At 45.7% G+C, this 25,285-nt stretch overlaps 1 protein-coding gene across 1 annotated transcript in view; it reads left to right on the top strand.

Moving 5' to 3' along the window:
- Positions 1-2,389: 2,389 nt before the first annotated feature.
- The window catches only part of BMP6 (bone morphogenetic protein 6), a 152,592-nt gene continuing 129,696 nt past the window's right edge, over positions 2,390-25,285 (top strand). Inside the window, exon 1 of the mRNA XM_021697031.1 lies at positions 2,390-2,981. Coding sequence (XP_021552706.1) covers positions 2,390-2,981 — 592 coding nt within the window. The remainder of the gene's footprint in view (positions 2,982-25,285) is intronic.

The raw sequence follows: 25,285 nt of genomic DNA on the forward strand, positions 1-25,285 counted from the left end.
TAGAGAAGAAAGAAGTGATGGGGGCTTTTGAATTCTAAGGATCCTGGCGTGCCAGACCAAGTAGTGATACGTCTTCTTTTCACGAGAAAAGAATCCCCGCTAAAGACCAGTCTTCAGTTTTGTTGAAGCTGTGTTGCCTGAGGTCAATGGCTTTGGACCTTTGTAGAACTAAAGAATTCACTCGTAGAATTAAATTTGAATTAAGAAATTACATTTGTAGAATTAAAGACTAAAGGATCATTGTGTCTGGGCCAAGAGAGAACCAGAGAGCAGTCCAGTGGGTTGGGGGGAGGTGAAGACCCTTCCCCCATGAAAAACAGATTCTTTGAAATAAGACAGAAACGTTTATCAGATTTCGATCATCAGAAACCCCATGATCTCATAAGTCCACGAATCCCACAGTTTATATTTATTTGGTCTGGCTCAGAAATGCCTTGGACTATGTGAACTAAGACGATCAGTGAAGTTTTTGTTTTCTAGTCCGTACATTTTTCACCAAGTAAAAGATTCTAGTGTTTTAAGTGAATTTGTTTGTAGGATCTGTAGGTTACCAGGCATTCTTGGATAGTGTGAGAGCAGGTGGATTTGCATCCTGAAAGGCCGATGGTGGTGGTGGTGTCTGGGTAGAGGGGTCCCTCTCTGTGATTGAGCGGTGTGCCTGTCATGGAACCTGTGTCTTCTTGATCTTGATCTTGTCGAATGCTCCTGGCAACCTGACTTTTTAGCACCTGTGTCTATTACCCTGAATGGGAACATGCCAAGCCCCTACCTGGGCTGGAATTTTCTATACCACCCTTCCTCAAGTTTTATCTATCTAGCATCATGAAAGCTCTATTGTATTTCAATACATTAAAATGAAAAGTTAACAGAAAAACTGGAGAAGCACTGAAATATTTCCAAGAAAGGTAGAGGGTGGCTTTTCTCTGATATTACCTAATTACCCCTTTTCTTTAAGGTGCTAGCTTAAGAAGCCAAAGCAAGGCTGAACTGGTCCCAAACCCCCAGGACTCCGGCTCTGGTTTACATTTGGCCCTCTCTGTGGCCCATTTGTGAGCAGCTTCTCGGAGGGTGTGTCCCAACTTCGAGCAGCTGCCTTTGAAAGTCACGTGTCCTCTGAACGCCTATGTTACATCCATAAGAGACACTAAGTAATAAAAACTATGCCTGTCCTTCCTCTGTGAATACAGGTGGCATTGATTTAACAGCTGATTTTGCTTTTATTTAGTTAAATCGTCACTTCAGGCCTTTTACGTGATTGTAAAAGAGACAGGTTTACATTAGGGTATCGATCGTCCTTACTAGCGATGACCTCTTCGCCTTTGCTACCTCGCGCCAACTTTGGGTGCCTCCAAGAATTCTCGGTACTCGAAACCTACGCGCGGCCGAGGCAACGCCTCCCTGGAGAGGGAGGGTGAAAGAAGGGGGCGGGCCTATTTAAATACAGGCGAGACGCGCCTCTTCATTGGCTGCCAGCCTGTCTGTTACCCAGGAGGGCAGGGACTCTCGGGGGCTGGAGTGCGGTACCTGAGCGAGACGCGCACCAGAAAGCCCACGTTGGCCGCTGCGGGGAGCGCAGCGCGGAGAGGCGGGAGACTGCGAATTCCCGCGCCCTCGCCGCGGTCACTGCTCCGCGCGCGGGTCCTGTTCCCTCCGGTCCCCTCTGCGAGCGGCGTTTGCGGGGCAGCCGGGAGAGCTCTAAACGGAAAGCAAGATCCTTGCCGCCTCCGCTTGGGGGGTCGAGCTGCGCGCCGAGATTCTGAGGGGGAGCGACAGTGCCCGAGGGCGGAGGGGCGCGGAGTTTGTGAGCGGGAAGGAAGTTAAGCCTCGCGGAGAAGACTGGCATCTCGGGACGCCGTGTCGCCACAGCCTGGGCCCCACCGCGGAGTAAACTTCGCGGCGGCCGTGCGAGCCAAGGAGAGGCGTGCGCGGGGATGATGCCGGGCATCTCCCCCAGCTGGTGAGCCTCCCCGCCGCCCCGGCTCCCACTCAGCCGCCCGGGAGGGCGCGGGACAGCGCACGTGCGCGGGCAGCGAGGCCCGAGAGTGACCGCGCCGTGACCCGCCCAGGGGCGAGGGCGCCCGCTGCAGCGCAGCCGGGACTCGGACGCACCTGGCCTGGACCTTGCGCCTCTAGAGCCCTGCGCCAGAGTCTGGGGCTCCCCTCCAAGTGGTTCTCCGGTGATCTCCCCCTTCGCCTCCGCTCCAGCCTGGGCAACTGGGGGCGCCCCAGAGGACGATGAGAGATAAGGACTGAGGGCCAGGAAGGGGAAGCGAGCCCGCCGAGAGGTGGCGGGGGCTGCTCACGCCAAGGGCCACAGCGGCCGCGCTCCGGCCTCGCTCCGCCGCTCCACGCCTCGCGGGGCCCGCGGGGCCAGCCCGGCCGGGCGGGGATGCTGGGGCGGAGGGCGCAGTGGCTGTGCTGGTGGTGGGGGCTGCTGTGCAGTTGCTGCGGGCCCCCGCCGCTGCGGCCGCCCCTGCCCGCCGCCGCCGCTGCTGCCGGCGGGGGGGCGCTGCTGGGGGACGGCGGGAGCCCGGGCCACGCGGAGCAGCCGCCGCCGCCGCCGCCGCCGCAGTCCTCCTCCTCCGGCTTCCTCTACCGGCGGCTCAAGACGCACGAGAAGCGCGAGATGCAGAAGGAGATCCTCTCGGTGCTGGGGCTCCCGCATCGGCCCCGGCCCCTGCACGGCCTCCAGCAGCCGCAGCCCGCTGCGCTCCCGCAGCAGCAGCCTCGCGGGGAGCCCCCTCCCGGGCGGCTAAAATCTGCGCCCCTCTTCATGCTGGATCTGTACAACGCCCTGGCCGCCGACGACGACGAGGACTGGGCGTCGGATGAGGAGAGGCGGCAACACGGGCCCCGCGGAGCGGTCGGCTCGTCCCAGCCCCGGCAGCCGCCACCCGGCGGTGGCGCGTCCCCACTGACCAGCGCGCAGGACAGTGCCTTCCTCAACGACGCGGACATGGTCATGAGCTTTGTGAACCTGGGTAAGGATCTGGGGTAGCGTAACGACGAATACACTCTCCCCTTAACGGTCTCCCGGGCCCGGGGAGGGAGGCGAGAGGGTGGAGGAGCCCCTGGCACGCGGGGCCCGGCTGGCGCGGCGGGGACGCGAGGGCCCGCGGGCTGCGCTCCCGCCACCTGCGCCGCGGTGGGCTGCACGTGCGCTTCGCCGCGCGGCAGGCCGGGCTGCGCGCTGGGGCTGCGGGAGGCGGCGGGCGGGCTGGGGCGCGCCGGGGCGTGGGGCTCTCGGACTCTCGGACTGCGGCGTCCGAGCGTACTCCGCGCTTTTTCCAATAATGCCGGGGCCAGGTTAACTCGACTTTAGCAGAAAAGTCCCGCCCGAGTGTAGCCAGCAGGGAAGGAGAAGGCTCTTCAACACTCCTTCCCCTCCTCATTTCTTTTGCACCCTTAAAGCTCTGAGTGCCAGTTTCTCCACCGGGACTTTCAGGGAATCTGATAGCAACGGAGAACTTTGGAAACTTGACGTGATTGTGTTAAGTGGTATCCACGGAGTTGGGGGAGGAGGGTTGCAGAGGAAGGTGCCAAAAGGACCTCGGAAGGCATGCCAGACGGGGTTCGCGCGGGTTTGGGACCGGATCCCCAGCCCAGTTGGGGTAACCCATCCGGGATCCTAGTTCACATGCCTTTGGCGGGTGCCCCCAAAGGCTGAACTTCTGATCACTGCTGCCCCGAGCCGCACGGGCAGAGAAAGGGTGCGGGTTAGGGGCCGGGGTTGGGCGCTGAGCTGGTCTGAACTGGTTGCCAGGCAACAGAATGGAAATTCAAGGGCGGCTAAATCGGGCTCCGCCACAAATGTTCTGTGGCAAACCCGGACGGAGTCACATAGCCTCCCCCCCCCCCCCCCGGAGTTTTCTCATCTGTAAATGAGAACGGTGTAAGGAAGACTTTTTTTTCCAGGATCAGTGCCTCTGATTTGTGCTACTCTTCATTCATAAACTGACTCAGCTTAGCAGACAAAGGGTTGCAGGGGACAAGTTCTCCGCGGGGAGAAATGGGGGCGCCGTAGCCACGCCAGGGGTGGGTCTCCGCGGACTTCCTCCCGTGTGAGACGCGTGGCCCTGCCCAGGCCCCAAAGTGGGTTACCAGACACTTGTCAAAGCCACGTCAAAGGTGTCTGCATTGGACATTATTTACTTGAATGATTACCATGTAAAATAGTTCAGCGAGTTCTTTACAACTGTATCTATGAGATGATTCTCTGCTGGGCTTTGGGGGAAGGAAGGAGTGGGGGCCCAAGAGGGAGGTCCGATTGGCATCCAACTGGTGCAGAAATCCTCCTGGGAAATTCATGAAACAGAATCTCACAGGGAGTTGGAGGCTCAAGGCCTGCCAATCTTGCTGCTCGCAGGGCCAGGAGTTCTGATTGGATAAGAATTTTCACCATTTATTGGAACCAAATCCAAGGTTGAGGCACCTCCAGGAAATATTCTAAGGACTCTCATTGCCGTCAATAAAGTTTGCAGGGGAGGGGTAGCGGGGAGGGCCAGCGCTCTTCCTCATTCTAACTTCCGTGCTGCTTCTCGCTTAGTAGAATTCCACCTCTTGCCACCCCCCTCCCCTGTTTCCCCGACAGCCTTGGGGAGATGTTTCCTTGCCTCTTGGGGTGGTCCCAACCTGGACAAAGTGGAGGATGAATGGCACTTCTGGCTCTTTCACGGAGAATCATTTACGGTCTCCAGAGAACCGTGCCTGGGCTTAGACCACGGTTCTAACCTTGGCTGTCCATTAGCATCACCTGCGGACACTTAAAGAACTAAGGGATGCTGGGCTGCTTCCCAGAGCAGTTAAGTCAGAGTCTTTGAGGGTGGGCTCTGGCATCTCTTTTTTTTTTTTTTTAAGTGTCTTTGGTTTTTCTAATATGCCACCATGGTCAAGAAACACTGACATGATCCTGATGTCTGAAGGAAATCAGATCATTCCAGTGAGAGATTAAGAGCAATGCTTCTTTATGTTAGTGGCTCTGGAATGTTGCTGCACGTTAGAATCACCCGGGGGCTTTTAAAAACCCAGATGCTGAAGTGGTACCTCGTATCAATGAAATCAGAATGTGTGGGGTGGAAGCCAGGTGTCCGTAGTTTTAAATTAAGATTCTTCATGTGAATCCAGTGTTTGGGAACCACTGCCTGAAGTGATATTTGAAATTGTTAGAGTTGGCTTCAGGCTAGGTTTGTAAAGGATGGTGACATTTACTGTGTTTAGTGACCTCTAAATTCTCCTCGTTCCTTGCTTGTCTGACCTTTCTTGGTCTACAGGTACACATTGGTTCTGAGTCACACTGCTTGAAGCTGGTTGTCAACTAATCCTGCTAAGGGGATGATTTAACTTACATTTCTCATAAAGGAAACTTCAAGGTCCAAAAAACAACACCGAAAAATTTCCAAGAGAATTCAACAGGAGTGTCCTCTCGGGCCTGGGACAGGCTGATGTGGAACTGGAAGAGATTCCTGGGTAGGAAACTCTGCCCCAGGCCCCACCTGTCATAGCACGGGGCTTTCTGACTATGAGTTGTCACTGTCTGTAGGTCCAGCCCTGGACTCCACGGGGGCAGTTAGGGGGAAACCTTCAGGTAAGTAGAATCCAAGTCACAAGTCATGCCACCTGCTAGTCCAGCAATTCTATTTAATCTTAATCCATTTAGCAGTAGGAAAGAGGATTTCAGAATGAGAGGCTAAAATGTGATAAAATCTGATTATCCTAGCTCTGAGCTTAAAGACAGTTCATTTGAAGAAAGTAATTGCTTAGCAATGTGGATTCTCTAAGGATGTTGGAGAATTCTGCCGATTTCCACATCCATGGCATGTTAGCCGCTGCATTACCTGACTCATTAAAGAACCTGCAGAAAGATACATGTTTTCAAGTACTTTTACACCTAGTGAGTTAGATAAATAAACTGAAAGTATAAGAGAAAGTGATACATAGTTGTAAACCTCTCCCCCCCCCCCAAGGGAGAATAATTTACTCATGAAATACATCTGAAACCCGCTGAGCCTTCTCAGCTGGAGTGGCTATTAGGAAGTATGAATCAACAGAATTAGGTTTCTCTCACATGTCCCAAATGCTGGTTATTCAACCAGCTCACTACTGTTGATGTTGACTATTTGAAACTCTCTCTGGGCGAATAGGTTGGAGATGTGTAACCTCCTTAGCACTGACGGGCTGGTGCGCAGGGTGCCTGGCAGAGCGGCTGCATTCAATCAGGCCCCCAGATGCCATTTTCTTCTTGTTTTCTAATGCTAAAAATGTCTTGGCAGTCTAATAAGCAGGACTGCCAATTTGGTGACCTTGGAGAAGTATCCTGAAATATCCTTTAGGTCTTAAAATTCACCTTCTTAGAAAAGCCTTCTCTAACCCCTCTATATCAAAGAGTGCTCCCCCCCCCCCACTTCTTTACCATCACAGAATGCTGCTTATTCCCTTGGTTGCACTTATCACAAAGTGTGTGTGTGTGTGTGTGTATATAATTTTTTTTTCTTTAAAATTTGCTTATTCACATGTCACCCCTCTGGGTGGCAGCCTCAAAAGGCAACCAGGCCTTTATTCACCATTGAAACCTAAGTCTTAATATCATGCTGAGCACATGGAAGGTGCTTAATAAAGACTGAATTAATGAAAAAGACCTATCCTTCATTTAAAATTCATATTTCACTGATCTGGAAGATCTGATCACTTAGAAATGGCATACCTGATTTCTGTTAAGTCAAAGACATTTAAAGTAAAGACATTTAGGACATGGACGTTAATGGTATCCGATGTATATCATGATGCTTTATTAATATACCTGTTTTTTTATTAGTTACCCATATGTATATTTCTAATGTGCATCACATTTGAGAGTAGTGCAAAATTTTTCTTTAAATCTCTGCATTTCAGACTTCATTTATTTTGAATTAATGAGGTGTTGATCTCTAGATGCTAGGGTAAAGAGGAAATAAAACTCAAAATATGCTCAGAAAAGGGAATCAGTATGTATTAGTACAAGTAACAAGAAACTTATTGTACTAAAAATACTGGCAATCTTCTGAACAAAATTACCCTTGGGAAACATAAATTAGAAGAAAAATGGAATACTCCCTACTTGTATTTGTAACCAGATACACTGTACTGTCTTTTTCTCATAAACATAGGATCAGTGGTACTATTTTTCATGGAGGCTGCCTGTACTTATGAAGATTTTTGTTAGCAGAAAATAAATCCCTGCCTGCAAGCTACTCATAGCAAATATAATTTGGAGAATTTGGTTGCAAGAGTGTGGTTCAAAGGAGCAGTGGATGTTCTAAAGAAATTTCAAATAGTAAATGTGAAATTCAGTGGTATTTCAACAACAAAAAAAAGTTGTACAAAGTGTTCTTAAACTCAGATCAAAGGGCAAGCAGATATCATTGTTTAGACTTCAGATGGTGTTTCCTCTGGTTGTCCTTCTAAGAATGGGTATAAATCCTTTTTAAATGTGCTGAATCATGCTTAGTTCCTCTACTTAAAAGCTTACCTCTGATTAGCATGGAGGAAGGATTCCTACTGATAGAAAAAAAAAAAAATCTGTGTCTGGGGGGAGGCGAGCAGGTCAACAACGTTCAGCACTTGAATATTCAACATGTCCTCACTGTTTTCAGAGGTGAGTGACTTTAAATGTTGGATTTCAAAGTAATATTTTACTTGAATATGGGGGTGGGTGGCTGCATGCTGGGCGTCAAAGGTGGTTACAGACTCTCGAAGATGACTTCCCGGTGATCCTGCCTCACTCTCTTTTGAAGGAACGGAGTTAGAAAAGGAACACGAAGAGGGTAAAATTTCTTGGATGATTCACCAGCGTTCTCTAATTTTTCATAACTCTTTCACTCTCTGCCTCCCATCCTGTATTTGAAAATGAATTAGTCCATAGAATGCTTTTTCCTTAATATAAAGCCAGTACAGCTTTCTCTTAATTTTTCTGTTGTGAGCCTTGTCCTGCCTTTCCCCTCCTCTTGTTCGAATTTTAGTCACATCCTATTTGGCGCTTCCAGCAGTGGGAAGGAAAGCAGGCAATAGGGAATTTAATCAGACGATTGTGTTCCTGACAAGAAGCTTCCATAAATACCCAAGTAAAGGGAGTAGAAATCAATATAGAAACTCTCGGAGAGACGAACAATTGAGAGTCCTCATGTATGCAAACAGCTGTTACACATTAACCTTTCTGTCCCCACCCTCCTTGTGGCCATGGCCCAACCCAGCCAGATGCCAGGCAACATGGCTGCCTTGGCCACAGGGTGTCACCCAGGGCCTGGTGTGGGGTACAGCTGCCGACTTGTGTTCCTCACAAAAAAGCTGATGCCTCCTTTCTCTGTTTCCATCATGACAGCTCAGCTGCTTTTATTCAAGCGTATTCTCTCCTTTTATCCTTACTTTCTAACACCATGGTTGGCCGTGCTCCCTTCCAACTCTTGTCCTCTGGAAACTGGTAAGCCAGAAAATAGCTCCAGTCTTACCTGGAAGATAGGAAAGTGGTGACAGTTATATCAAAGAGAAGAAAACCATTCTCACTGTCATAAAAACTAGACTCACTAAAGAACCAGGGCCATCACCCTTCTGAAATTTTTGAGAGTGCCAGAAATTCTCAGAACTCAGTTGTACCTGCTCATCTTCCACTGGAAGCATTAGAAATAAGAAACTGTAGTTCACTGAAGTTGACTGGATTTTTTGTTCAGTTACTAGTGTTTTCATAATACTGTTCTTAGGTGCCTGGGTGGTTCAGTCTGTTAAGCGTCTGCCTTCGGCTCAGGTCATGATCCCAGGGTTCTGGGATTGAGCCCCGCATTGGGCTCCCTACTCCTCAGGGAGTGTGCTTCTCTCTCTGCCCCTCACCCGTTTGTGATCTCTCTCTCAAGTAAATAAAATCTTTAGCAAAAAAAAATTCTGTTCTCTTTTTTTCCCCCCCACTCTAAATATGTAGTATTTCAGTCCTCTATGTGTAAAGTTAGACTCTGGAGCTGGCTGGGGACTATGGCTCCCTTCCATAACCTTGTTTTATCTGGGGAAACATGCCCAAGCAACCGACACCCCATTTTAAAACAGGGCTTTCACTATCATTAACAGAAGTTTGGGATTATTAGCAAATTTGTTATCTATAGATCATAGAATTTAGAGCTTTAAAGGTTTTTGAATATCATCTAGTCACTTATGTTTGTATTAAATTTGTTTGATTTATTCAGGACCATTTCCTCTTCACTGCTGTTTTATCTTAAGGCTGAAGGACAACCACAAAGAGATCCTAATGCACCAGAGGAATAGGGCCGTAGGGCCATTGGTCAGGCAGGAGTGGATAATTAAGGAGAAATTACAAAAGCATGCAAGAGCGCTGCCCTGGGCGAGAGGTGGGGAAGCCCAGATCTGGAATTTTGTGGGTTTTTCTCTTCGTGGGTAGCGTTCTCTCCTAGAACTCTGCTTTTGGAAAAGAAAAAGCCATGCATATCTATAAATATCCCCTGTTTGGCATGCCAAAGCACTGCAGACCCCAAAGAATTGTTCTCTGCTCTGAAAGTGAGTTGAAAACCAGGTTGCCGTGAGTGGCATTGTTCCACTGATGTCTGCAGGCACTGAGTCTCTTCCTGCCCTTCCCATGTCCATTATTAAAATGATTGGGTCCATAATAGAAATGATATCTAAATGACATCAGGTAATTCCTTGATGGGTCCCCATGGTCTTGTTATCTCTAACCCAGTCTCAGATGACTGGGTAGAAGACTCTCCTTCAAACATTTTTGCAGAATGAGGTTCTGGTTCCGAGTGGGAGAGCCTTCCTGACTTTCAGGTTCCTGGGCATACGCCCTTGATTACTGATCCTGCTGGATAGGTTGGGATTGTCCTAGGCCTGAAATGTCCTTGCTTCATATTGCTGATTTGATGTTCAGATTGTTTTCTCATCATCAGAGAGCTCCGTGGGGGTGGGGTGGGTGAGTGCAGTAGCTTGACTGCAGGCAGAAAACAGTGTCTCCAGAGCAGAGCCAAGCCCTGAGCCTTCTACACACTGAACTTTGATATCCGCCTCGATCCTTATGATGACTCTCCTGCCACTTACCCTTTTCACCTTGTCCAGAATGTGACTTCCAGCCTTAGACATCTGTGTGTGTTGATTGTTGTTCCTGTGTTTACAGTCTTGTTGGTTTCCTGTACATGAACATGGGCTGGCAAAAAAATTCTGATTCGTGTATCAGCAGAGTGTGAACTAACCATATCATCGGCATGAGCTATTTTATGTGCTGATTAGGTTGGGAGATTTATATAAGTGGGCTTGCTTAAATCCCCGAGACCAGTTATTTTCTCCTCCCTCTTTCAAATCTATGAATCACATTTAAATATTCTAAAGATAGAGCTTTGTCAACTACAGAATTAGGGACTAAGAGTTTTACTTGACTTTGTTTTTTTCTGGATTTTATTTGAACACTCCCGTGTCAGAGTAAGTTAACAGAGAAGCTGTGCATTAAAACAAAAAAATACATTTTTTTTAAGCAGTTTTAGCAGTGTATAGCATAATTGAATGGAAGGTCCAGAGATTTCCCATATACTCCCTGCCTCCATAACAATAGCCTCAGTTGCTGTCAGCATCCCACACCTGAGTGGTACATTTGTTATACTTGATAAACCTACCTTGATCACCTGAGTTCATTGTTCGCCGTAGGATTCACTCTTGATGTCCTGTGTTCCCTGGGTTTGGACTGATGTATAAGGGCGTAAATCCATCATTACAGTATCATACAGAGTCCTTTCACTGCCCTAAAACTCTTCTGTGGAGAAGCTGTACATGTAACCAGAAAAACAAATCAATGGGAATATGAAAAGTCCCCAAATAGGCAGAGTTTGTGGGGAGAAAAATAAAATGCCTTTGTTGAATAATGTTTTGTTTCTGTGGTCTTACCACATTGGTATATAAATAAGTAATTTCGATGGACTCTGAAGACCTGATTTTGTGCTTCTGTGTGTTGACCCCAAATCCATTAGAAATCCCTCCCCCACCCTTTTTTTTTTTTTTTTTAAGTCTGGGAGTTTAAAAATCTTTTTTCCTCCACATACTTTCATTGAGGTGTCTGTCACCATAGTACCTAGACAATCCCTTAGGCAGAGATATGAGCGATTAAATTTCTCCCTGGCTTGTGCCCTGTTTGATCCATGCTCTGCAGGATTTGGGGGAGTCAAATAAGCCTGAAGAATGAACAAGAATTATAGGAATTCTGTGCTTGTTAATTATTGAAATTTGGGGGGTGGTTAGGGTAAGGATGAAGTATTTTTCCTCCCTTTCTGAAAACATATTAGAACTTAGTGTGCTTTTGGATTGAGAAACTCACAAAAATGTTTTACTGGCCCTAGAGGCAGGTCAGGGGACCTTAAAAGATTTCCTTAGGAGAAACTGTTCAGACCAGATTAACACTAAATTAATAGAGACTCTATAAATCCAGAGATTCTTATAAAGTGATATATAGATTAGGCTTATTTGCTTTGAACTGTTTTCTATGAGATAGGGCTACACAGATTAATGGTAAATAAGAAAAGAGCACTCTGAAAGATTGTTATTGAACAAATAACTCATTTGAGGTGTTTTTGGAACTTGTGGGCCTTTTTTTTTATAAGCATTATACAGGTGAGACACTTCATAAATTCTCCTCAACTCTCCTCCTGCAACTCTCCATTTTAGTGGGGTAATTTTCTCCCTGAATACTAGCTAAGTCCCCCTGCTCCCCATAATGAAACCTCTCAAAAAGAGGGGAGATCTTGGGACCATGGCGGTATCATTGGGCTTGAGAAATTTAGCTTTAGTAACCTCTGACTTAGGATGTGCTGTGGTTTAAGTACCCCACTGGTAGGATAGAAGCTTCTCAAGCCCTAAGTGAAATGATACCACAGGGTAGGACTAAGACTCAGGGTAGGTAGTGGTGAAGAGGAAATAGGTGCTTTAAAGACCTTTGGAGAGTTGCATTTCTCCCAGGGGGCCATGGAACAGGCCTTTGCATTCTTATGGGGTCTGTGTAGGGTGGAATCCCCTAACACCAGCTTTGGGAACTGCTCCCACAAATCCAGCACCTTGGTTATTTCATTTGCTTAATTGAGGGTGTTTGACACCTCTTGTTACGCATGCACATTTGCGTCCTCCTTATAAGATGTGGACTCCAGCATAGCTTCAGGGATGTAGGTCGTCCCAGTGGAGGTTGGTTTCCCTCTTTCTCTTTTGCTTTTCCCTTTTCTTCCCATTAGTAAATTTAGCAACTCCATTGCATTTATTTCCTCTTTCTTATCTGTTCTTTTCTCACAGTGTTGGTGCCTTTGGTTAGTCATTGACCTAACACAGCAGATTGTATGCCATCTCCATGGTGTCTGGTGGTTTTATACCACCAAAATGACTCATTGGCCCCTAGAATGGATGAGTTGCTGGTTTTCTTGATGGTGCTGGAAAGTGCTCATGGCCAATTCAATACAGAATTGAGGAAAGAGTGCATGATCAAGATTTAGGAAGCTTGAATTTATGCTCTAGTCTTAGTGCTATCCCTTTTTATGATATCTTGGTCAAGTCACTTAAGTGAATTTCTTGGTCTCTTTCCTTGTAAAATATCTTTCCTTTTTTGTCAAATGTGAGCACATTGGCCAGATCAGCATTTTCCAAATAGTGTTTCATGGAACACTACTTTTCCAAAATATTCTGCAGAAGATGATCATGGAGAATATCATTTATATCCTCCTGCCCTCTGAAACTTACAAGTCAATCAGCATATTAAAGCTCTGACAAGCCCAGCAGTGAAGAAGTCTGCTGATTTGCTTTAGGAGAGCTTTCTTTGTATTTACTTTTGCTCTGTAACTGCTTTTTATGTCACCTCAGGCGCCTCTGCCCCCAGATCCACTCCTGATCCTTCCCCTGGTCATCTTTGTGGAGCAGGGTTGGGACCCCAGGCAGCTGCATTTCTAGCTGCTACTTGCTCTTCTGTGACTCCAGCTCGCTCTGGATGAGCTGCCTTATTCCACCTGCTGCTGATGGCCCTGGGGGCTCTCCCTCCTGAGGGTAGAAGTGGCTTCTTGCTGATGGTCCATGGGTTGTCTCACCATAACCCATTTGGCTGCTTGGCTCTGTCCCAGCTGTCTACACCACCAGTTCCCTGCATTAAATTCCCTCCGTTGTGGGTGCCTGGGTGGCTCAGATGGTTAAGGGTCTGCCTTCGGCTCAGGTCGTGATCCCAGGGTCCTGGGATTGAGCCCCGCATTGGGCTCCCTGCTCAGCAGGGAGCCTGCTTCTCCCTCTGCCTCTCTCTCTCTCTCTGTCTCTTATAAATAAATAAATAAAATCTTTAAAAAAATAAATAAATTCCCTCCGTTGTAAACACTGGCAGGGATTCCGCTTTCCCTGCTTGGACTCTTGATTGCGATCACCTCTTCTTTGTTGTTGTTCTTGTTACCATTCTTCATTCTTTTTTTTTTTTATGTTAATCACCATACATTGCTATAACCTCTTAATTCAGTGGCACGAAGATAAACTCTGAACTAGAGAGTATCAGAACCCAATGCTGGGAGTGTTCCCTGTTGTGTTTCTCTGACTGATTCTTTATTTTCTGAAACAGCTTTCTTGAGATATAATTGACAGAACAAGCTGCTTATTTCAAGTGTACAATTTCATGAGCATCGACATAGACCTGTACCTATGAAACCATCCCCACAGTCAAGATAGTGAACATAGGGGCGCCTGGGTGGCTCAGTGGTTAAGTGTCTGCCTTTGGCTCAGGTCATGATCCCAGGGTCCTGGGATTGAGCCCCGTATTGGGCTCCCTGCTCCGCAGGAAGCCTGCTTCTCCCTCTCCCATTCCCCCTGCTTGTATTCCCTCTCTCGCTGTGTCTCTCTCTCTGTCAAATAAATAAATAAAATCTTAAAAAAAAAAAAGATAGTGAACATATATCCTGAGCTATTCTTTTAGACAATTACCTATGCCAGGGAATGCAATAATCCTAACGCACAGGAACTTCAGTGAAAACTCCCCATTTTTCATGGATGATGTTGCTTTTCATGCATTCATCTTACAAGCCTTGAACATCCTTAAGAAAGGAATTTGCTGAAGATGTTTGTGAATGGTTATCTTGGAACCGAGAACTGTGGAGTCAAGCCTTCCTGGGGTCAAGCTTGCTCTCTGCAGCTGTGATTGGCTTTTATCCTATATCTCACCTCCCATATTTATTTTAGGAGATAATAGTAAAAATAGGTGAGTTCTCTTTCTTAATTTTGAGATTGAACATGTAGGGGTACTTTTGGGTTGTTAGTGATCCTATTGACATCTTGTTTCTAAATACTCAAGTTTAAAAGATCTGATCCTTCTGGAAAACATCACAAAGATGCTTTCCTGTGTTTCTGTTTTAAATTCTGGCAATTTAGGTAGGGCACAAGTCCAAGAAATTTATGAAAGTAGACTCCAATTTACCTCCAACTCTTCCCCCTATGCTCATCCTTCTCCAAATGTTCTGTAAGCTTAAGTAGAAACTGCATTTTTTTTTTTGCAAGAAAACATAAGTATTGTATTTCTTTATGGCCTTTGCCTGGAAAAATGACCGATGTCACTTATTATCCTATTATCTGAAGGCAAAAACAGACTTTTATAGCTGCAAACTCATAGATAGTAAGATAGGGGAGAAATTGGAGAAAGTTACTGGGAGTTGTATTGATGTTCTTAATAGCGCTGGTCACATAATGGAACAGCTTCATGAAGGTACCTGACCATGTCCTAACTCCAGACTAGGGGAAGCTACTCTTGTCTTTCCACCCACTTTCTCCTTTCCCTTTGACTTCTGTCCCTATCACTCTGCTGTCCCAGGTCTTCATCTTGCTCTCCACAAGACTTTGTCAATTTGAGACCTTTTTTTTTTTCTTCCTCTGAAAGGACTGTACAGCCAAAAGGCGAAAAAATTCTCTCCTTTCTGTAATGCTGCTTGCTCCCTTCTTGGTTCTTTTCCTATCCTGTAGACTGCTGCTTTATTTGGGGACATTTCGGGAAAAGCAGCAAAAGATTGAGAAGGGTTGGCATGTGGCACGAGAGCTACACACCGGGCTGAGATAGCCACGGGATTTGAGGGGGCCGGGAGCACACCCAGGGCTGGAACTCAGGAGATGACATGTGGCCACAGGGCACGATGGCAGGCAGGTGCCGGGCTTAAAGGTGCCCCACCCCAGAGATGTGGCGGCCTGGCGGTTGGCGGGCCATGGTGATGGGGAGCCCAGCAGCTGGTGTAGTCAGAAGGCCAGAAGTCAGCCACGGGGAGGTCTGTCCGTGCTGAGCACCCGCGCGTGTATTCGGAGTGCGGTCCAGGCACGATGTGGCTCCAGAACTGTGTGAGGTTGCGCTTCTCAAGCTGTCTTTGCACAAGAACCAGTTTTGATTTTGTTTTGTTTTTAATTTCTGTGGACGTACACTTTTGTAAAATCCACCAAAGATGAGTTATTAGAAAAGCAAAATGAAACAAAACACCCCCAATCCATAGAAAACCAAGCCTCAATCTTTAGTTATTAGATTCCACTGGTATGAAATAATCAAGTTGTCAAACTGAACAGCCTCCACTTCTGTACTTGTTGCGGGCTGGTGACAGTTGGTGGGTCAGCACAGACTTAGCAATTTTTTTTGTTTTTTTTTTTTTTTAGATTTTATTTATTTGAGAGAGTGCGGTTGCACAAACAGGGGAACAGCAGGGTCCCCGCTGAGCAGGAAGCCCCATGTGGGGCTTGATCCCAGGACCCTGGGATCATGATCTGGGCCAAAGGCAGACGCTTAACCGACTGAGTCACCCAGGTGCCCGGACCTAGCCTGTTTCTAGGGAGCAGCTTCTTGGACCAACCGGCTGACTTGGGGCATTTGGTGAGGGAATCTACAAGGGTCTGCGAACAGGGGGCTAGGCACCCCGGTGCCGCCCTAATCTCCGCCCTCTTCCCACATCCAGCCAATCGTCAGGCTCTCTGTTTCTGCTTCAGCGATCTCTCAGTCCCACGGGGTTTCTCCACTCCTTCCCCAAGTTCCCTGCGTCAGGTCACTGGGATGTTGGCCTAGACTTCTGTGCTGTCTCCTGTGGCTAACCCATCCTTGCATCTCCGCCGGCTGGTCCTTCGGTAGCTCGTCTTTCTGTTCTCCCTCTTCCCTCCCGTTCCCTGGATCCTCACGGCGGACTGACTGAAGCCCCAATGCCACTCTGATTCCCACTCCGTCGTCCAGCTTTACCTCCCGCGCTCATCTCTGTGTGCTGTCCTTCAGCTAACCAACTGCTGAGCGATTTCCTCCTCCCACTCCTGGCCTTTTTCTCCGGATTTTTAACGTTTATATTGTACAGCTGCTCATTTCCACATTCTCAATTCTGTCCTTCAAACCCCGGTTCGAATGCCATCTCTTCATGGTAGCCTTTCGGACATCGGCTGACCCACATGCTATGCATGACTCTTTGGAAGAATGTTCAGAGCTTTGCCTTAGTGCCGAGCGCCACAGAGCAGCTTGCTAACGTCAGATATGTGTTTGCAGATGAACTCCGTGTGGCTCTTAGGAAGGATTTGGGAACCTTGGATTCCATTGTTGGCTCAGATTTGGGCAAATCACCTTCAGCACCAACCTCTCTGATTCTTTGTCGGGTAATATTTTATTTATCTTGACACCTCCCACCCCGAAGTACCTAAGGTGGTGCCTTAACCTTCGTTGATCCTGAGTAAGTGCTCACTGGGAGAATGAAGGTCAGTTTGTCCAAAATAAAATTGGTGTATGCATGTCTTCTTTCTTTCTCTCATCACTAATAACATCAAACCTTTGAGTGAGAGAATTATAAACTGTGAAACGCTGTGCAGATAGGAGAAACACTCTTTAACTTTTCTATTCACAAAAGTGGTTCTAAAAAGGGAACTTACCTTGCCTTCTCCTTTCAGGGTTTATGTTCTGTGACTTTCTGGATGGTTTAGAAGAAGAAAAAAGCCTTCAGAAAGAAGAAATATTCTTTTCCCTCTATCTGGTGTCATTATGACTTTAATAAGTATTAATAGGAGTCAGAAAGAATTGCTGCTAAGTCTAAATTTAAATTTTCTGGTTGTGCCATGCAGAAAGCTTGCATGCAAGGAGGCACGATTCCCGCAGGTGCCGACGCAAAATACTTATCTTGTCAGCCTGTACTTTAGGCTCGATGGTTCGGCTTACATTGCGAAGGTGTTAGACATTCTGTTTACGTAAGGGCTGAGGGGGTGACATAATGTCTATTGAAGCAAACTCACTTAGCTCCACAGGAGGCAACAGGGAGCATTTAAAACCCAAAGACTGATCAAAGCCATGGGCAGGGTTGAGATACCCCTGCCCAGGACCAGAGAGGTCTGGCCGGGGGAGGGTAGTCTCTTGGTTGGTTGCCTGAACAGACGTGCTTTATTGCCTCACTGTATTTCCAGAACATTGGTGAAATGAATCAGGCAGAATTCAACTCTGAGCAGCCGATCCAGAGAGACTGCCTAAGTGGGCACAAGTATGTCCAAATAGGTTGGAAAAAATGTCAAATTAGAGTCAGCACATACGAGATGTGATGTTTCTCTTTTTTATAGACTGTTATAAAAGTTGTTTAAAATTAAACAGCTCTTCAGTACTTAAATTATGTGTAATGAGACAGGTAGGTCCTGGAACAGAAAACATTTTTTCCCCCTCATCCCACTTAAAATTTGCTCTCCCTACCAGAGTATGCAAGACATAAACACTTTCATATCCAGGATATATATTAGCCTTAGCATGAGAAGAGATTAGCCCAAGGGGGAGATAGAGAGTTGATACAGGTCATAAAAGTAGCAGATCCAGTTCTCCAGGTTTTATCTGATGAACTGCAAGTGTGTAGCCAAGAGGAATATGAAATAACTTCAGGTTCCTATTTGTAAGTGATGAACTTGTGTATTTTATAATTTTAAGATATGTATCAATGTAGAGGAAGGTATTATGCAGTATATACTCCCTTTGCCTGACTCCCACCCAATTAGACAGTTTTTATTTTTTTCTCAGCTTTATTGAAGTAGTATTGACAAATAGAGATTGTATATATTTAAGGCGTGCATCATGGTGACTTGACATAAGTAATTGTGAAAAAAGAAAACATGAAATCAAGCTAATCAACATATCCATCATGTTCTATAGTGACCATTTTCTGTGTGTGTGTGTGTGTGTGTGGAGGGGGGAATGGGGGTGAGAACACTTGAGATCTACCCTTCTAGCACATTTTAAGTATACAGCACAGTACTAACTATAGTCACCATGCTGTCCATTAATCTCTAGAACTCACCATGCATAACAAACTGTACCCTTTGACCAACATTGTCCCATTTCCCTGCCCACTCTCCCCCCCCCCCCCCCCACCCCCGCCACCACCCCTCTACTCTTGCCTTGAGTTTGACAATTTAATTTAATTTTTTTTTTTAATTTAAACTCAATTAACCAACTTATAGTAAGTGCATCATTAGTCTCAGGTGTAGTGTTCAATAAATTATCAGTTGCTTATAACACCCAGTACTTATCACTCAATCACCCTATCCCCCCCACCCACCTGAGTCTAACTATTTTAGATCTATATATGAGTGGTTTTGTACAGTATTTGTCTTTCTGTGTCTGACTTCCCTCACTTAGCATAATGTCCTCCAGGTTCATCTATGGTGTGCCAGGGTTTCCTTTTTTAAGGCTGAATAATACCCTATTGCCTACTCCACATTCCTTTTACCATTCATCTTAGATTGTTTCCATATCTTGACTGTTTTTTTTTTTTTTTTGGCTCTGTTTAGGAATAAGTAATAGTGTGTAATGTTGCATTATTCAGGACTTGTTAAGGTATCTTGGCTCTTGTAATGTCTGTCCTCTCTCTCACTTTTTTCCCATTTGACCAGCTCTTGTTGGAGTCGCAATTCATCTCATGTTTGTAGCACATCATCTAACTTGTGCTCTCTCGGTGTGGGATGACATGAGACACTCTTCTCTGAAGCAAATGGTCATCCCTTTGACTTTTTTTCCCACCTGTGTTTTCAGGACAGTAGAAATGCTAGCTCATTCTCATGCACTTGATCTGTCTCATTGGGTGTTATATTTTCATGACTCTTCTGGTGCTTGGGGCCTGGCTCATAGGAAGCCAAACTCAGAATCGAAACTTCTCCTGAAGTGCCACCTTGCATCACTAAAACCACAGAGACAACTGGGATAGCCCTGTTAACACTACAAAAATAAAAGATGTCACCAGAACATTTCGCTGGCATGAGGGATTTATTTCCACGATTCTCTAAGGTCAACTACGATACATGCTTTTTCCTACCGGGCAGCAAGCATGTTTTACCAAACTCTTACCTAAGTGCTTTTCATTTACAGTTCCACAATGAATTCTTGGCCGCCTCCATGTTGATTTCAGCAAATATTTTGATTTGCTTCTACACCTTTTTTGAGGAAGCAAATTCCAAGTTGCTGTTCATCTTTTAATTTTTGCCAACATTTTGCGAAAATGTTTGAACAGAAAAATTGAAAGATTTTACAGTGACTATATATCCCCCCCAAAGAATGCAAAAAATATCTACTTATAAAAGGATCCCATATAGCACATGAAGGCAAAAGTTTATAGGTTCTATTGTCATATCCTTTTAAATTCTGGAAGATACAGTGACAGTGTGCCTCTGAACAAATGGAAGCTGAGGCACTGGGTAACCTACTCTGATGAAAGAGTTCCTTAAACCCAGGGAGTGTCTTCAGTGTAGAAGTGACAGATTTAGTTTGGTTGTCCAGTATGTTTATGGAGCTCTTTCAAGGCACCACGCTAAGCACTGACTCTACTCCAGACAGAATATGGTGGTGTCTAGGATGGAGCTAAAAGCAGAATATTATGGGTGTACCAAGGAGGATATGATTAATTTATGGGGGGGGCATGACATTCAGGCTGAGTGTAGAAAGAAGAGTTGGCTTTCCGCTGGTGGATGTGGAAGGCACGGGGTTTCCTGCCTGAGGAAGCTATGAGGGGAATGGTGGTGGGTCATTAGGTGTAGTGAGGTCTGAGGTGCTGGATCCGAGGGCAAGTTGGCCTGGAAGTGGTATGGGATTCAGTGGGGGGAGGAGATTGAAAAAGTAGGCTTAGACCAGACCCTGAGGAATATTGAAGCAATTCTGAGGAGTTTGGGCTTTATTTTGTAGGCAGTGAGGAGCTATTTACAAATTTTCAGTAAGGCCGTGGAGTGACTGATGTGTGCTTAGGAAGATATTTTTGGTAGCAGTGTGGAAGAGGCTGGAAATGGGGAGACCAGCTAGGACATTTTTGCAGTTGTCTGGGTAGACCCCCCCCATTTAATCTGTATCTGCAGCATCTGAGGGGCTTTTTTGAAATTTTAAAAGTATTTTGCATTTTTTCCTTCCTTCAGTTAAGTTTAGAATGTTTAATAAAGAAGGGAAATTAGGTGACAAATTCATGAATAGCACCTAAGAGTTTATAACTTGTGGAAAAAGTGCTACTTCCAGTAACTAAAATCTGAAATGTGGTGATTTAAATAGACATTTAAATAGACTTAACCTGGTCTTCCTGGAACTCTTTCCCTCATTTCTTCTTACAATTAAAAACAGCAGTTTGTGAGCTTAGAATTGTGGTCAAGCTGCAGAGAATGTTTCCATTTTTTAAACTAATTGGCTCAAGAGGAGACTGGGGAGTAATGAACTAAGCCTTGTTCGGCTGCTCAGCCCAACTGGACTGACCAGATTGAAATTCAGCTTGATTTCCCACCTGGTTTGGTCTCCATTCTGTTGGCCAACCCCCACCCCACCCCCATCTGTAACAGATAGTGTGAAAGAGAGGTGTCTTCTTCTGGGGCTGGGAATTAGCCAGTGTCAATTCAAGTAGGTGACATGCTCTTCTTCTTTCTACTTCCCTAATTCATCACATGAGGACCTACTCCTAAGAATTTTTATTCACAGTGCCCAGTTCACAAAACGTCATTACCTCCGTACACAAAACCAAGGACAGCCATGTGTAGGAGAGATGGGTAAGAGATGTGACCACAGCCAGTGTTGGTATTTGTGGTAGGTGGGATTCTGTCCCCCATAGCATTTGCCCCTTGGTGTTAGCCTATGGATGTGTTGTTACCTTACATGGCAGAAGGGAATAAAGATTCCTGGATAGCTGACCTTCAACTGGGAGATTGTCCTGGATGATTAGTCACAGGGGCCCTTAAAAACCGAAGAGGAAGGCAGCAGAGGCAGAGAGATGTAGTGGAAGAAGCAGATTCAGAGTGCGGGGCAGGGGGGGCACTCATCCCACCGTTGCTGGCTTTGAAGATGGAGGAAGGAGCCTCAGGCCAAGGGCTGCAGTGGCCTGGGCCCTCAGCCGACAGCCAGCAAGGAAATGGGGACACCAGTTCTACGACTGCAAGGAACTGAATTCTGCCAACTCGAATGAGCAAAGAAACAGATTCTCCCCTAGAGCTTCCAGCAAGGAAAGCACTTTTGCGGACACTTTGGTTTGAGCCCAGTGAGACCCATGTTGGACTTGTGACCTATGGAACCGTGGTGGTTTTAAGCTGCTAAGTTTGTGGTAATTTGTTAAGGCAACAATAAAAAATGAATATGGTGTTATTTGTATAGAGGGCTTTGATACCATTCTTGTTCCCTTGGAAATCCCTTCCGTTGGTGATTGGATGGTGGTCTTCTGGAGGGGTCGTACCAATGGTCGCTGGAGGCACAAGGCCTGCATTTGTGATGTGGGCTTTATCCCTTAGTGGGGCAGCATTAGGTCGGTGCCTTCTCTGTGCTCCGGTATTGTCACCTGTAAAAACAGGGCATAATAATTGCATTTAGTTCTTAGGGTGGTCGTGAGGATTCATTGAGATGCTACGTGTAACAAGCTTAGCACACTGCTTGGTACGTTTTAAGTGCTCAGTTATAAGCTATTGGATTAGTTTGCAATAAGGGACCATTACAAAAAAAAAAATCTTTATGTTCTTTGCCTGTCATACAACTTAACACATCCTCTTATGTTAAGGGTAGGAAACCATTAAAAACAAAAAACAACCCTGGGAAACTTCAGGCAGTAAATATTCTTCTGGAATGAGCATATACATGATGTACTCTCTGGAACTTGAAATAATGTTTGAGAGAAATTTATAAAGCTAAAGCACTATGCCAGTACACTTAAAATAAAGCAGGACATTTGCGGGGCTATACCAATTATGGGGACCACAAATACCCTGTGAATTAGCTTAGTGCCTACAGCCAGCTTCTGAGTGGGTGGAGATGTTTGCCATTATTAAGCCTACCCAAGCCAAATGATTAAGATCCCTGTCGATGTCCGAATAATCAGCATGTACTGAGGAACGTTCCAGTTCCGTAGGCCTATAATTTTGAAATTCCGCAGTCTCATGATTTCCATAGTCTTATAAGTTTCTTGCACCCAGTGATGGTCCTAGTCCCTAGGATTTCAAGTATGCTACTGTGTTATCATGATGTCCTAAGGCTGATATCCAGAGGATGAGCCTCTTGATGTAGGGATTTCCCACTTTTTTTTCATTGAGCCAAATCAGGAGTCCTACTAAAAATAGGAAAAATCTCTAGTATCACCACTTTGAATTCCCACATAGATGTCACTGGTTTTCTGTCCTTCGGTGTAACAAGAGCTTATAACTTTCCTGTAGATACTCATTGCCTACTGTGTGTTTCACGTACCAGAGGCAACCACAGATGAAGCACTGTACCTCCACTGGGGAGCGGTGGGCATAGGGGTGTCATGTTATTGATATGCTTTTCAGAGCATGAAGCTGTGCTTCGGTCAGATTGCCAATATCAGGGAAATTCAGGGTTTCCCCCCCCCCGACTTGTGTTTTATGAATATAGAAGTATTATAAATGATCATGTTTTCATATTCTTTGGCCACTAGGAAACTCAGAACTACTTCTATTTATTTTATGGTATTTATTTTCCTATATAAATCTCATTGTCTTGCCATTTTCCCCTTTTATTCCTATTTCCATAGCTGCTTAATGTTTATTCTGTAAAATTGTTCTTCTGTAAATTGTCTCAGGTCTCTTTTTAAGAACTAGGGAGAAACAAATTACTGCTCAAAATCAATAATGAATTGTCCGGGAAACCATTGCCTCTTGTCATGGGAGACCGTAGGTCCCACACCTATTCTGTGGCCATGCTTTTGGGACTCCTCTCTAAAGAAATGGCCGACACCCTGTTATGTCACTATGAGTGCAAGGCTGGAGTCTTCTGCCAAGCGGTTATGTGTCACACACTGTCCTCAGGTCAGATGGGACAATGGGACATTGCCTGGTTGATTACTCTGAAGGCAGGTTTGACTTGATATTAAACTTTAAGTGTGACAGGTGGATAATGGGCATCAGGATCATTTGAGGAACTTACTTAAAATGCACAATCCTGGGCTTCCCTCCTAGAGGTTTTGATTTACTGTGTCTGCTGTGGGACCAAGGAGTCTGCATATTACGAAGCATCCTCACTTGTTTTTAGTCAAGTGGTTCATGGGCCAGACTTGGAGCAGCAGTGCCTCACAGGGTGGGGCAGATTTAAAGAGACAAGGGGTGGTGCACTAGCAGAAGGAAGAGCACAAATCATGGTAATGGGCCAGGATGGGTGATAGACCGGGAGGCGAACGTGTGGATACCATGTATGTTGAGGGCATTTTTCCTACTGTCCGTGCCACCTCTATATCCATCCACGTAAACACCGGAGTCCCAACTGTGTGTAGCTGCTTTGCCACGTGCCAAGGATTCTAAAACAGAGAGGCCACGTTCTTCCAGCAGTAGCACGTTGCTGAGAAGGGAGAGGCTGATGCGTAGACACACAGGACTTCTGGAGTGTAGCCGGTATTCTGACAGAAACATACTTGGGGTATATCAATTAGGGAATGTTAAGGGTAGGATGAGGAAGCAGAGGGATTCTGAAACAAAGTTGTGCAGATATTTTTCTTGGAAGTTTTTGACATTGTACAAGGCGGTGATTTAGCTTGAGATTCCCCACAGTGACTTTTGCAATAACATTTAATTTTTATTGGGTGGTTTGCTTGTGTTCTATCTGCCTTTTTGCTGCTTAACTAAGTGAACTGTATAAATATAGGGACTAGGTGTGTCTTGAGATTTTTCCAGGTGGTTCTGGAACTTGAAATTAAAAAAAAATCTCTTCTTTTTGAAGAGAGAGAAAACGCAGTGGGGGAGGGGCAGGGGGAGAGAGAGAGAATCTCCAGCAGACTCCACACTGAGCATGGAGCCCAACGCAGGGCTTGGTCTCACGACCAGGAGACCATGACCTGAGCTGAAACCAAGAGTCCGGTGCTTAACCAACTGAGCCACCCTGGGGCCCCTATTCTCTATTTATTAAAAACAAAATGAACATTCTTTATGGGAAAGAGACACTTAATAAATAGTAAGCTTTTCAATAACCTCGCTGCTATTTATTTTCTTGTAAATCTGGTTTCTGTGGTCATCAAACAAGTTGAGGTTAAATGTCAGGTAACCTCCTTACTCAACTCCTGTCACCAGTTCTGCCATGTCTGAGCTCTAGTTCTCTCTACCTTGCATGTCTTCTCTAACTGCATCAAATAGGATGGTGGATGGATCCATCTCAGGATGCTGCTTAATTTACTCTTAACTTAGAGCCAGAGCTAAAATGCTCAACCTACTTGTCCTTGCCTACAACCTAAAGCCTTGAATGTTGTTGGATTCCTCTGCACTCAGCCACATTAAGCTCCGTGCCTTTGATGTAGCTTAAAGGCGGACTTAACCAAGTGGTATTGCCTCCCGCTGATATTTAGGTGAAAGCCAACACCATAAAAATGAACGTTTTGCTGAGAGGGCTCGCTCTACTACCTGCAAGCCCAGCTAATCATGCTGCCAAATTGGTCAAAGAATTGGCTTGAGAATTGCAAAGTGTGTTCCTCTGGCAGAGGAATGGAGCCCAGATCAATCTCCCGGGGCTCCCTAACTAAAATGTAGTAGACATGTCAAACTCGTTAATTTGGAAACTTAAAGAACTCTCTTAATTTGCTGTATTATGAAAGCAATTTGGTTAAGAAATGAAAAACAATGATGAATCTTTGACTTTTTAAGCCTTACCTTATTTCTCCATTAGCCCACCCACCTGGATTTCTAGGAAACAGTACTCACTGTTGTTCTAAGAGATCCAACAGTGCAGCAGATATTTCAAAGTATGTAATTGTGTTGACACATACATTCTCTGCCCAAGAGTAAGATTGCGGAAAGATTTGGCAATCTGGATTACACAGAGACATCATTAAATTATATTTACAAATCTCTG

This window comes from Neomonachus schauinslandi, chromosome 8 (assembly GCF_002201575.2).
Source record: "Neomonachus schauinslandi chromosome 8, ASM220157v2, whole genome shotgun sequence".
NCBI lineage: Eukaryota > Metazoa > Chordata > Mammalia > Carnivora > Phocidae > Neomonachus > Neomonachus schauinslandi.